General features: G+C 42.3%; 1 protein-coding gene across 13 annotated transcripts in view; it reads left to right on the top strand.

The window, feature by feature from the left end:
• Nucleotides 1-13,608, top strand: part of KIAA1217 (KIAA1217 ortholog) — a 279,741-nt gene that overhangs the window by 219,782 nt on the left and 46,351 nt on the right. For all 13 annotated transcript variants that reach the window (XR_002093624.2, XM_006258396.4, XM_014608974.3 and 10 more), the window contains one exon: nucleotides 8,757-8,923. Coding sequence is in view for 12 of the 13 variants with exons in the window: in XM_006258396.4 (XP_006258458.2) it covers nucleotides 8,757-8,923 (167 nt within the window). In the remaining variant the exon portion in view is untranslated. The remainder of the gene's footprint in view (nucleotides 1-8,756; nucleotides 8,924-13,608) is intronic.

Consider the following 13,608-nt stretch of genomic DNA (forward strand, 5'->3'; position numbering starts at 1 on the left):
TGTTGTTCCCAGAGGTAATGGTAAGGAGAGAGATTTCTTCTTTCAGAATGAAATTAATTCCTAGGCAGAGAGCCAGTGTAGGGTTTCAGGGAGATGCTAGACTGCTGCTTCCTCTCTGCAAAGGTATGAGGGCACAGGCAGAAGTTACATTTGTTGTGTCATCAGCCTCTTGAAAGTGCTCTACAGCTCTGCCCTTACAGAAGGGCATGGCTGCAGAGCACTTTAAAAATGCCTTATCGTGCAACCATTTGAACCTGATTACACGAGGGTTCGGATAAAGGCTCTCCAAAGTGGACTGCCTTCATTAACTTCTGTTAGCACATACTGGGAACAGGGGCTGGGATGATGTAGCCCACCCCCACCCCCGGTGCTGTCTTCAGAATGGGATTGGGAGAAGGTAGGTGCTTGCCCTTGGGGTTTGCCCAGCCTGTGCTGAAGGATGAGGCAAGTGGGTTGGAGCTCCCTCATTGCCTCCAAGGAGGGGGGGGGGGAGGGTGTTGGTAGGGGCTGGGAATCCAATCCACCTGCTCTGCACTTCAGCACAGGCTGGGCAAACTGCAGACCGAGCTCCCTTTCCTCCCTCCTCCCCCATTCTGAAGACAGCACCAGAGCTGGGAGGTGGGGAGCTAGGGAAGAACAGCCACTCCAAACTGGAACTCAGTCCCCCAAACCTCCAGACCCAACAGCAAATATCTGCCATGTTGGGGGGAATGCTGTAACTCATGGCAGTACCTGCAGAGTGCCATGAGTTACAGCAGGGAGCTTCATGTCTGTCAGCATCCTGAGGGTGACTACTGATACCGATCTCCTGCAGTATGTAACCCCTCTCTAGGCTTGTCTGGAGGGAAAAAACAGTGGAATTCTCAGCAGCTGTTCTCAGCACATCATGCTTTGCCTGCCTGACTTACAGACGGTTGTGAGTGGCATTGGACCTTGGTGCAGCTACTATGATGATGGGCCTTCTTGGCTTTCCCTTGGGAGGGACTTATAAGAACAAGCAAAGCTGTAGCAGTTGTAGGGACCTGCCTCTGACTTCTGCTCTGGGTTGTGCGATGGTCACAGTTTATAGTAGGTGTTTATTTTTTCATTTCATTAGTTTATAGAACTGTCCTCATAGTCTTCCAGTTGCAAAGGGCACATAAAACTGTGACCCAGATGTAAGCAGTGCAGTGCTTGACAGTTCAGTCAGGCTTCTATACAGAGAGATGTGCAGCAGCCACTAGAATTGTTGACACGTGTAGATCCAGATCTGTGCTTTCTGGCAGCTACCCTCCACTGCTAGGAAGGTTGTTTTGTGTCTGCTGCTCACATTATTACTACAACTCTGCTCTTTACTTGTTGAGATGTTTAAAATGAATGACTGTGCCTTTACTTTAATTTTAAAGAGCGAGAGGAAAAAGGTGATGGGGGGGTGGGATTTATCCATCATGAAAATGTCCTGTAGAATTTCAGAAAGTGATAACATTTCTGTAGTAATATTTGAGCACTGGTGTATAATGTAATTTCAACATGCCCCTATATTTTGTTGGTTCCAATTTAAAATAAGTTGTCCCTACAGCCAAGATGGAATTCTAAATTAAATTATATAAAGTTTCAGCTATTTGCTATAGAATCCTATACATTTCATCTCTGTTCAGTTGTACTTTTCTCTAAAGATAGGTTGGCAAGAAGATGGTGCATCTATAATGATGCTTAGAGACTTATTGGAAAGTAAGGGGCAGTATCTTTTCCCTAATTAAATACTAGTGTTTAATACTAATTGTCATATTCCTAGAATGTTTGGGGCAGCCATCAGTTCTTACAAAGCAAACAAGATTTTGGGATTTTAAATACATTTTTGGATTATGTCATATTTAAGGCCTCTGTTTTTGAGAGATTTTGAGTTTTTAGGAGAAGGAACTATAAAAAGAACATTCTTACTACTGCATTCAAACTCAGGGAATAATAGTTCTATGCATTATTTGCAAAGGTGTCGATACTGTACGTAGGGTGTCTTCAGAGGCATTACCTTCGTTAATCTCTTTCTGTGCCTTATCTCTTTCACTCCCTCTTTGTAATATACTGAAGGCAAATCAAAATGGTGCAGTTCCTGCAAAATGAACTCATTCTGAAAGGAAATGCAGTTACAGTTTTATTATCAAAACAGTCACCAGTTATATTAATTAATCTCTTAAGATTCTTTTCTGTATAGAATTACAGTACAAATTCAATATGTCCAATAGAAATGCAAACTAGAGATGGAAAATATTGAGCAGAGAGCAAACTGAGTCTGATCCTGTAACTGGATCCTTTGAACATGAGCTGATGCACAGTGCCAGTAAACAATAGCTTAATTCTCCATAGCATTATTATTCTATTCTTCATTTTATTATCATTATACATAGGGTGACTATATGTCCCAGTTTGGCTGGAGTCCAGTGGGGAGGTGGAGTGGCACGGTGTGCCAGGCAGGTGGTCGGGCAGGCACTGCTGCTGCTGTGCAGGAGCAAGGCAGGTAGATGTATGGTCACCCTATCTAAGATACCATATCCCTACATTTCTCGCTCCTGCACAGTGGCAGCACCATGCTGCTCTGCCTCCCTACTGAAATCCAAGCCTGGGACTTTTGACCAACCAACCTGGACCATCTTATGGAATCCAGGACTGTCCCAGACAAACCAGGATGTATTGTCACCCTAATTATATAATAATATTTGATGTAGGCCTTGTCAGTACAGAGATTTGTATGAGACAATAACTAATGAACCCTTTCGATGCCTATGTAAGGTAGCCATGGCGAGTATTATTTATTCCCTTTTAAGCAAGAAGGAAATTGAGGCAAAGAGCTGAAATTACTTTCCCATGAACACGTAGCAAATCAGTTTTCTGACTGAAATTCTCCAGGCAGCCACTGCTGTGCCCTGTCGTACCAGTGAAGTAATCCAGTCTGTGTATCTGTGTTCTTGCTGTAGCCGGACTGTCTCCTGTCTACCAATATCTTGTATTTTGAATAGTTAGAGTGTATTGTCTTCCTGACACTCAGGCACATGCACATGAATGAAAGCACTTTTAATAATGTGAAAATCATTAAAATCTGCCCTTTGTTTTGTTCTTTGTATGGCAGTATTGTAATTAGACTTTGCATCTTTCAGGTCTCTAGGTTTCCCCTGTGCCTATGCTAGCTCCCCCCAACCTTTTGTGGTACCATTGGCAAGGGAAGTAGATTGTGATGTCTGCCAGGCTTGAGACATTTTACTCAACTGTTTCATGCTTCTGTCACTAATTTACCTTGGGGTCGAAGTTCAGTTTCTATCCGGGGTACCCACAAGTGTGGGTCTTCACATAAACTCATCTTCCAATTCCATCTTTTTTAATCAAAATAGATTTTAGTGGAATAGGATAGTGTAAAAGGGAAGAATAAGTACCATACAGTCTATCAAAAAGAAAAGCTCTGCTAAGCTAAGCTAAGGAATTCTGTTCTAAACTATTGCTGTACCTGAAAAATCCACATAATAGACTAAGCAGAACTTTCCCTATGTCTGTTCAAGGTGCTAAATACACCAAGGAGGCATGTGAGTAAGATCTCCCCTCTCCTTCATGACCCTTGTTTGGTTTGTCAGGATGTCCTAAAGAAAATCCCTCACTCCTGTGCAACTGCAAGTGAATTTGGATTTAAACGTTCCTTTATCCTCCAGAAACAGGGTCAGGGACCATTCCATAGCTAGTAGGCAATACCTCCTTTAGTTATACACGTCTATTTGACTACAGCATACCTAGCAATCAACTTCAGCAATTTCACATGCTGCTTTAAGGAAGAAGCTGTGTGAAAATGTTGATTGAGCAATTTTTTCAATAGCATTGATAAACAAAAAGCTGAACGGCCCACCTCTCCTTAGTTGTAAAACAGGTGTGCAGCATAAAACTGACTCATAAAGGTAATACAACTTTTATTTTACATCACAGGTCCCAATGATGGGAGTCTTTGAGGCTAAGGGGGAAAATCAAAATACAAGTCCCTGTTTTGACATGAGTATCCTGCAGGGAAATCAAAAAGTTTTATGCAAATCCTTGTGGTTTGTCATCATACTGGGTCCTTTCACTTGAAATATTAAAGAAATTAAAAGTTGATGCTTTTTCACTAAGATGAAACGAGACTATAACTGTCTGCATTTCTCTTTTTTTTTTTTTCCCTTTAGGCTGAGCGCTGTCTTGTTCACACAAGTGTTTTGCATACATCAAAGCAATTATGATAAACCACACACAAGCATTCCAGGAGAGTAGCCGTCCCCAAGTTGAGCTGTGTATCTTCCAGTGATGTCAGTGGGTTTCCCATGACTGGGTCCCAGCTCCTCAAAAGCCAAGGGAGTTGAGGGACTGTTCCTTTAGAAATAGTATATGACTAAAAAATGGAACATGCTAGAAATATTGTTTGTACTGATTTCAGTCCTCAGCAAGCAGCATACAAACAAGTCCATCTTTCTTTCCCTTCTGTTTTTCTCATTCAGTGACAGGAATAGCTAAGGCCCAGATTACTAAAGAAGTGGAGGCCTACTTGCTGTTTCCTTAGATGGGTAAAGGGAAAGGGTCTGAAGCATTTTCTAAATGGGAGTGTTGGGATACATTTTTCTCTCCAAACAATGTAGTTGCCAGTCTTGGAATGGGGGAGGGTGGGAAGTATTTTCTGCTCATGGTGTTCACAGTTAATCCTGATTAGTGGGTTGTGCCTGGCAATGTATATCTTCTGCCCTTCGTGAATTCCTTTGCGCCTTTAAATGAACACACCTTTTATTATGAGCTGTGTATTAGAAATATTCTCCTACATATCAGCCTGCTTGTCTTGGATACACTGCTGAAAATTGATCCTGCCAGGCCTTGCGTTCTGCTTACTTTTGTAAATGAAGCGTGATCCTCAAATCATATGGGTTTATATAAGCTGAAGTAGCACACAAATATGCAAGATCTTTTGCTGATGAGAACCCTTCTGGATCTGTTTGCAGCAGGTTATTAGTGAGAGTTGTAGCTGTGACTTGGAATTACTTCTTAAATTTGTTTGGTGGGTGTGAGTCCAGGTTTCATGAGATTTGAATGACTGTCAATGTATCCCTCGGGACAACTAATTATTAAGGTTGATTTTTTGTTTGTTTGTTTGGCTAAATGGATAGATAGGCAAACAGATTTGGTAAAACTTTGCACAAACCTTTACCTTGGCTTTCCTGTCTGACCTGGTGCACACTGAAGCCCTCTTTAGCAGTTTGGCTAGAAATATAAAGGTATGCTGAAAGGTAGAACAGCGGAAGGATAATGGCTGTCTTGTGCCCAAAGCAAAAGAGTAACAGTTGTGAAACTGGGTTCTGTTCTTTGTGTGACCACAGAATCCCTTTTGGACCATGAGTGACTTAGCGGTACTTACCATTTCTGCATCTCCTTTTGCCCCTTTGGTTTAAAAATGGGGGTGCCATGCAACTTAGTTCAGTAACCTGTGGAAAATGCTTTGAAACTTTCCAGTGCAAACTATGATGAAACAAAGTATTATTTTGTATTAAATACCATTTCCCAGTTGCCCAGCTGTAGCAAGGATCCCTCCACCACAATGGCCCCTGAGCCAGAGCTCCTTCTCTTCTTCACCCCTCCCTGGCTGGTTTTATTTTTTTTTGGGGGGGGGGGGGTAGGAGGGGTTATCACAAGGCTACAGCCTGGCTATGCTTTCAGAAAACAACTACATTTCCCAAATGCCCTTTTTGTACATTTTTTATGGCAGTATGAATCTGGAAGCCAGTCCTTGGAGTACTCCCAGGCTTGCTGAAAGATGATGCCATTATTTTATACTCTTAAAGTTCTGCCCTGTTGTGCATCCCAAGCTCTTATTTGAACCTCATGGCAGTGGCCAAAATGGCAGACCATGAATAGGAAGGACAGCCAGGTGACAAGAAGCAAGAAAGATTAGATTACAGAAGCTGATTGAGTATTTGTCTTTTAAGGAAGCAGATCACAATCTGACTGTAGGACAGAGAGGATGAGAAGATTAGTTGTGGCCTGGCTTGGAGAAAGATATTCATGGGAATTAGTCATGCATCTGGCTGCCTATTTATTGGACAGAGTTATTGCTTGGAGAGTTAATGCTTGAGGCAGGGACTAGTAGAGGTTAGGGATACATTTTTTAAATAAAAAAGCAGAGCTGTGACTAAGGATCCAGACTTTTCCAAACTTCAGAATCCTGTTATGCAGAACTTGTGAATAGTCTTCCTTTAAAAACTAATGCAAAAATAAGGAATGCAGGGTGAAGAATCTGTATGATTTTATTGCAGAGAAAACTGCTTGCACGTATAGACAGTAACTATTGATATACAGTGGACTGCAGTGTAGAATAGACGACTGTGAAGGACTACTTGTTTCTGAAACATGACTTTTTATTAAGTAGCTCCTTGGAAGTCAAGAGAATATTGAATGATACTGAAGTGTAGCAAAAGTATGTGGCAGCTGACTCAGCAGTGACATGAAAAGTGCTGTTGTTGAAGTACTATGCAGATTTAGCTAGGTAAGGTATAATATTATGGCTTCAAGCAGTGGGTTAGAACAGCTTTTTGTCTGCATGTATCAGGAAGTTGATGGTAGAGCAGTGTACTTGCATGTGTACGGTATACATCCTTTTACTGACAGGAATTGCTGTAGTGTCTCCAGGTTTTACAAATTGAAATAAAACAATATACACCAGCTTGTGCAAACCCTTTCACTTATTTTGTGATAAAAGCAGACCTACATCACAATTCCTTTCTTTTTCAAGTGTTTTCCTTGTGGGAAACATTTGAAGAAATGGTAATGGCATACATATCTGTTACTAAAGGAGCAATGCATGCTGTGCTGTAATCAGTTACACCAGGGATGGGCAAAGTCTGGTCTAGAGGCCAGCCCCAGTCATGCTGACAGGGTGGGCAGCAGAGCAGGGTGAGGGGCTGCTCCAGAGCTGCTGAGATCTTGTGATGGGGGCAGCTTGCTCCAGAGCCAGGGCAGAACTGTAGCCTGTGCTCTTTGGGCAGGGGTGCAGAGGTAGGGGATCGCAGCTCTGCCCCAGCTCCTTTCAGCGATGACAGCCTGGTCTGGAGCAGAGGCAGAGCTGTAATCCCCTGGCTGTGCACCCCTGCCCAGAGCATACAGGCTACAGATCGGCTCTGCCCTGGCTCCAGAGCAAGCTGCCCCCATCGCAAGATCCTAGCAGCTCCAGAGCAGCCCCCTGCCCTGCTCTGCCATGCGCCCTGCCAGCGTGGCTGGGGATGGTCTCCATGGCAACCATGTGAGCAGGGGCTGCTGGGAAATAGTCCGTTTTGCCCATCCCTGAGTTACACATACTGTATCTGCATACTTCATTAGTCAATTTAATTGACTAGTAACAAGTGGACTGAGTTTAAATATAAAGTCCCATATTCATTGGACTCTGTGTGAAATCCATTGTGCTGTTTTCTATACTGAAGATTTAGCAGGCAAAGAAAAGCTTCTAACCTTAACTTCAGTTTTGTTGCATTAAACTTGTCTTAGTATGAGGCAGCAAGCAGTCAACAAGCTTACTGTAGGCAGGAAAAAGATCCACAACAATTGACAAGTTAATGTAGGTTTACACAGGGTGCAGATTTGAAAGAAAGTAAAAGGGCTTAGTGTTGAGTGTCACTGGGAAACCTGCAGGCACAGAGTTGTCTTACTCTGTGTGGATGGCATTGATCTGGGTCTGTGAGGCCTCACAACAGATTGGAGTTATTTAGAAAATGAGGTGTGTTCTGTTTACAGTCTCTTACTCTTCCTGTTTCAGGGAAAGCAACCCTTGTTGGAAGGACAATTAAGAGTATGGGTGTGTAGTGAGACTTGCCAAGAGCCAGATGCAATGTATATTCTGGCTGTTGATGTGGGGTTTGATTGTATTCCATAAAGAAAGCTATTTCCCAGCTACTGGGAATCTAAAAGAAACTGCCCTATCTTTGCTGTACAAAGGAGTAATGTGTCATGATGAACAGATTTTTGTGCTTACTTTTAATTTTCATGTTGGTATTCTGCAAAAGTGCTTTTTTTTTTTGTTACTGTGGTAGCCTTAAGTGCCTTTGTGTATAGATGCCACTCAGAGTACAGAGATGAGGGGATTGGTAGGTGCAACAAATAGCTGGGGAATATCAACCAGCGCTAAGCTTTTTCTTCTCTTTTGGGACCTGGCTAAGCTTTTGAAGACGACTGCTAGAAATGCATGACTAGTCATTGAGTAACAAAACCCAGACGTCTCTCTGTTTTCACATTCTGCACACCTGCATGCTTGACTGAATTTCTCTCCAGTGCTTAATCCATCAACAAATAGGTACTTTGTGGGTTTGATTGGATTACTTGCATTAAAATTTCAACCATGTAGGAAGGACCCAGGTAGAACATGGTTATGTCCAAATTTGGTTCCACCATGGTTCTGTTTTGAATTGATTGGTCCATCTTTGGTGTGGCTTCCAGTTAGTCTTACACTCATATTGCAAAAAGGAACCAGGATGTAACCAGTGTAGGGAACAACCCTGTTTTGACCAGGTCATCTGACATAGTTGAGGTTGTACTACAGATGGACCCTAATGACTCATTTCAAGGCAATTGAGGGAATCACAGACTGAGTGCTAATCACATCACTTATACTGAGTGCTGAAGTATGAAATTTACCATCTCCATAGAAGATCTGCTGGGGCGGGGAAGGGGGGGGCAACAGGGATATGACTAGACCTTCACTCTTTGTAAACTGCAGTTTTCCTGGCATTTGCTTGCAGGAGGTGCTCATCTGTCTGGTGGAAAGAATTCATTAGCAACAGTGGAGCCAATGGCCATCAATCATCCTGCTTCTGTCAGCACTACAGCAATGCAAGTCAGTCTGTATGATATGAGGCGCAACGTGTCAGATCTTCGGCTGCAGCTGCACCAGATGAGGCAGCTACAGGTATGTTCACATGAGCCTGTGCTTTCCCTATGCAGAACTGTATGGAAAGCTGTGGCTTTAACTGTCTTTTCTTTCTTCTGCCTATTGTGGAAGTGTTGGTTTAAGCCCTACATCTGTAGAGAAAAAGGAAAACCACAATATAACAGTCACAAAATCACAGGCATATACTATTCTAGCAGATGCATATTCACATTCCTTAAAGTGAGAAAAACACAGCACTTACTATAGCACTAGAGAAGCAACTTCATGCCAGTTGTTAGTTTATAATAACAACTATCATAGGCGATTGGTAGGGGGTGCTCGTGCCCCCCCGACGGGGCTGGTGCCTCCCCAACGGCCGATACTGATGCTGTCGGTAGGGCTGGTGCCCCCCTGACAGGGCTGCTGCCATCGGCAGCTTCTGCGGGTGCCCTCCAAGATTCAGGAGACACCAGTCACTCATGACAACTATTAATTATTATGTGTTAGTAATTAATAGTAATCTGGATCCTGTTGTACCTGTTGTGCCATTTGTTATTATAAGCATATATGAAGAAAGCTACTGCCCAAAAACTGTTTACAATTTAGTCAGTTTTTCATTCTTCTCCATAAATATCTGAGAAGTTGGGAAGCCAGATGATAATACAGTATGTACATATGTACTACACTTTTGGGGTGCAAAGGCTTTCCCTGAAATAAGCATCCTCTTTTTGGAAAGAAAGAGAGAGGGTTATTTCAAATGTTATAGGATCAGAAAAGACCATTCCTGCTGCAGTTACATCCAAGTTTTTAATAATACTTTCACAACATATGTGGCATCAGAACTGCCAAGAAAGAGGTGGAGGAATTTACAGGTGTTACAGATACCCCAGCAGGAGGGAACTGTCTGAGACATTCTCTCATCTTGCAGTGGGTAAATATATGATGCTGTCCCCAAACACTATGAAAATAGTTCTGCAGAATAAAGGTAGTATATTAATTAGATATATACTTAATCACAGAAAATACAGACAGTATATTCCTGTAAAGCAAACTGGGTGGTGGAGCGTCATATTCTCCTGTGTAGGATAGCCCACCTTGAAAGTGACCTCAAACCTTATGCACTGTAGGGCAGTGGTGAAGCAACTGGTGAAGTCATGGAGCTGGAGCGGGCATGAAGCACATCAAAGATCTGCTGATTTAACTATGAAGTAGATTGATCAGACAATTCGGAAGACATCAGAATCCTATTAACTAGAGGGAATGTGTATAACTGAAGGCTGGCAGCTGGGGAAGGGCTGAGGGTCTCATTAATAACGAAGAAATGACAGTGAAGGGGCAACCATATATCTCTTCTGATTTTTGGTGACAAGGAGATGGGCTACAGAGTTTGGTCCAATTTAAATTAATTAGGCAGGTCATCTTCTGCCTGTATCTCTACATCCATCTGATTATTCTTTTCCTTTTGGTTAGTAGAAATCATTTGTATACATACCTATCTTCCTGTATTTCTAAATAGTGATGCCTTCCTAATCCAGGTGTTAGTTTATCGTGTATGCCCCACCATGTTGGGACTACACTCCTGAGTCTCTTGCACAAGTGGACCTGTCAAGGCAATCTTCAAGAAATAAACATACTTGTCCAGGTAAAACCAGGTTGTCCCCCTCCATTTATTTCAGTGAGGGCACCATTTGCAGATCTCCGTGTAGCCACTCCTGTGGGAACCAGGAGTATTTATGACGTTATTATAGAAGAACCTGAGTTGTGAGAGGTACTATGTGCTATTCATAGGGAATAGTTTGATGCTAGGGCTGCGCAAAATTTTGCTGGCTGTTTCGTTTTGATGCTGTTTCGATTCATTATGAGCTCGAAACAGTGAAATCAAAACAAAACAAAATGAAAGGCTTCAAAACAGCCTTGAAACAAGTTGAGGGCAGTCGAAACGTTTTGAAAGTTTTGAAGCTGGCCATGCTTGCAGCCATAGAGAAACTAAGGAGAAGGAGGGGGAAGAGGAGGGAAGGAAAGCTCTGATATTGACATGTGTAGCTGGCCAGTGACTGTGATCCTTCTCTGAGGTCCCTTCCAATCCCAGTGCTCAGAGGGAGGGGTGAAAAAACAGCATGTTTTTTACAAGTGACACAAGTTTTGCTCTAAACAGTTTGAGGTGCAGTTTCCCAGAACCCTGCGTCTATCCCTTGAAACTTTGCAGGCATCATGGCCTTGGCAGGGACTAGCATTCCTGCAGTTTTCATCATGCTACACCTTACCACACACACAGTCACGCATGTCATGAGTTTTGCTTGTTAGCACCTTGAGGTGCAGTTCCCAGAAACCCCTACACCTATCTCCTTGAAAGCTGGCAGGCTTCATAGCCTCAGCAGGACCTACCATCCCTTCAGTTTTCACCTTGCTGTGCCTTAATACACACACAACATGAGTTTTGCTTGTAAGCAGCTTGAGATGCAGTTTCCCAGAAACCCCTGCACCTATCTCCTTGAAACTTGGTGGGCTTCATGGCCTCAGAAGGGGCTACCATTCCTGCAGATTTCATCCAAATCCGGCAAGAAATGAGAGTTATAGGCAGTTTTGTATTTCCGCATTATAGCCTGTGGGTGAAACATTGAAACAACAGCAAAACAGTTTCGACAAAACGAAATGGAACAGTGCTTTTGAAACTAAATGAAATTCGGAACGAAACATTTTTCCATCGAAACGGAAGTCTGAACGAAATGGTGCTGTTTCACACAGGCCTATTTGATGCCTCTTTCCTGAATGCATCAACCTTTTTCCTTTCTGTGTTTCTGAAACAGAGCTAATGGTTTGTAATGTAAGAAGCCAAACAGGTAGTTTTTAAAACTAGAGAGACACTTTCTGCTTCCAAATTACACTTCTTCCCAAAGTTGTTATACCTCCGATTTTACAAGATTACTGTAACTGAAAGAGATCTGAGCAAAAAATATTTTCCTCTGTTTTTCCAGTTTGTTTACTTGGCACGTTTGACGGTGCTTTATGTTTTGTCAGTTTCACTTGCACCTGTATAGTCACTCGGTTTTTTTTTACCAACATTTGTTTTGCTTAGTAACAGAGAAGAGAGAGACATTTTCAAAAGAGGAGAGAAATGTGATTGTACAAAAGCACAAACACTGGCAGTGTGACTTGGAGACAGGAGTAGGACATGAAACTACTTTTAATACTTTTTTAAATTGGCTTGATTTTGAGTTGATGGCACTCCTCCAGTGTCTCATTAATTTATACAGAACTATAGTGATTTGACAGGGAAAGGACCCTTTATTTTATGTCTTGTATCTGCAAGTAAGACTTCCTGCTTCTAACAATGACTGTCAGCAGCTGACTTAGGTGAACTAGTTCAGAACATGGTTAAGCTGTACCTGTAGCCGGTCAGGATTGTTTCAGTTCAGTGGTTGGGATTCATCTACAGATACTGAAATGTGAGACTTGTAGGTAACTTTAGTAAAGGTCAGGCATATTCCCTGCCACTGCAGTAACTTTCTCAAGCAACTCCAGCTCTGGATTATAAGGTAAATTGCAGCTTCTCAGTCTCAGGGAGAAGCAGACCCTTTCAGCAAGTAGTGCCAAGCATATTAACAGCAAAAATCTGGGGTTTTTTCCCATCTGCATCAAACTTTCTTCAGTGCCATAAATGAGACAGAAGCACAGCCTGGGTCCTGTTTATATTTGTTACCTTACAGTTTGTACAAGTGTACAGCTAGGAAGCGTGGCTCACTTCCCCATCCTAGAGCAGTGGCATAGGAGATAATGGGAACTTTTAAAGAATAGATCTAAACAGAAACCGTGCAGTTCAGCAGAGTAATTTGTTCATGACAAAAGGTTGACTCCTTTGTGTTTGGATTTCTTTCCTCCTATGCTGGGTTTTAGTGGGTTTCTTAATCCAGCTCCCATGAAGAAAACAGTTAAATATGAGCTTCAGTCTCATATGTGGTGTGCATGTGTGTGTTTTTTTTCAACAATATTATTGTAAGTAGGGAACTGAGTACTGCAACAGAACAGGAAGTTCAATAATATTGTTGCCAATCGTGTTGTATGGCATGCCTGAGAACAGTCTCTCCAGTATAAAATTGAATTAGAAATTCAAATATGCTTTGAACTGTGTTATGAAAATTGTGAAACTGCATGAAATCTTCTGTGCTTGACAGCAAACCATAACAATTAGATAATTAAATCATAAGGAAATCTCAAGCTCTAGGCAAATCCTACTTGGGGACATCGATTTCCTTTTTGGTACTGATGCTCTGAAATATATTCCTGAAGTAGGAGTGCATGACGGGTACCCTAGTCTCTACTGGGGGGCTGGAGGGTCCAAGTACCCAGTCTGGGTTCTCTGTCTGCTAGTCAGGGGTGTATTAGGAACATCCAGAAAACATGGAGTGAATTTCTTGTTTTATGGGTGCTTCACTTTGTAACATTAATGTTCTTTTAACAAAGGATTTTTTTCTGATGATGTTTCCTCAGAATGCAATTTTAAAAACCAAACCTGATACACAGAAATGTCATGATGTGGACTGATATACAACCTGATATACAGAAATGTCATGATGTCACACTGACTCCTAAGCTGAGTCTTCAGCAAGGCTTGGACCCTGTATGTAGATCCATGCCACAGAAACCTTCCAAAGGAACTAATGGAGTAACTGGTAGAATTAGGGACTGGTGCCGGGGGAACAGGGTATTCATTTTGCTTGAGGGTC

This window comes from Alligator mississippiensis, chromosome 5, assembly GCF_030867095.1.
Source record: "Alligator mississippiensis isolate rAllMis1 chromosome 5, rAllMis1, whole genome shotgun sequence".
Classification (NCBI taxonomy): Eukaryota; Metazoa; Chordata; order Crocodylia; family Alligatoridae; genus Alligator; species Alligator mississippiensis.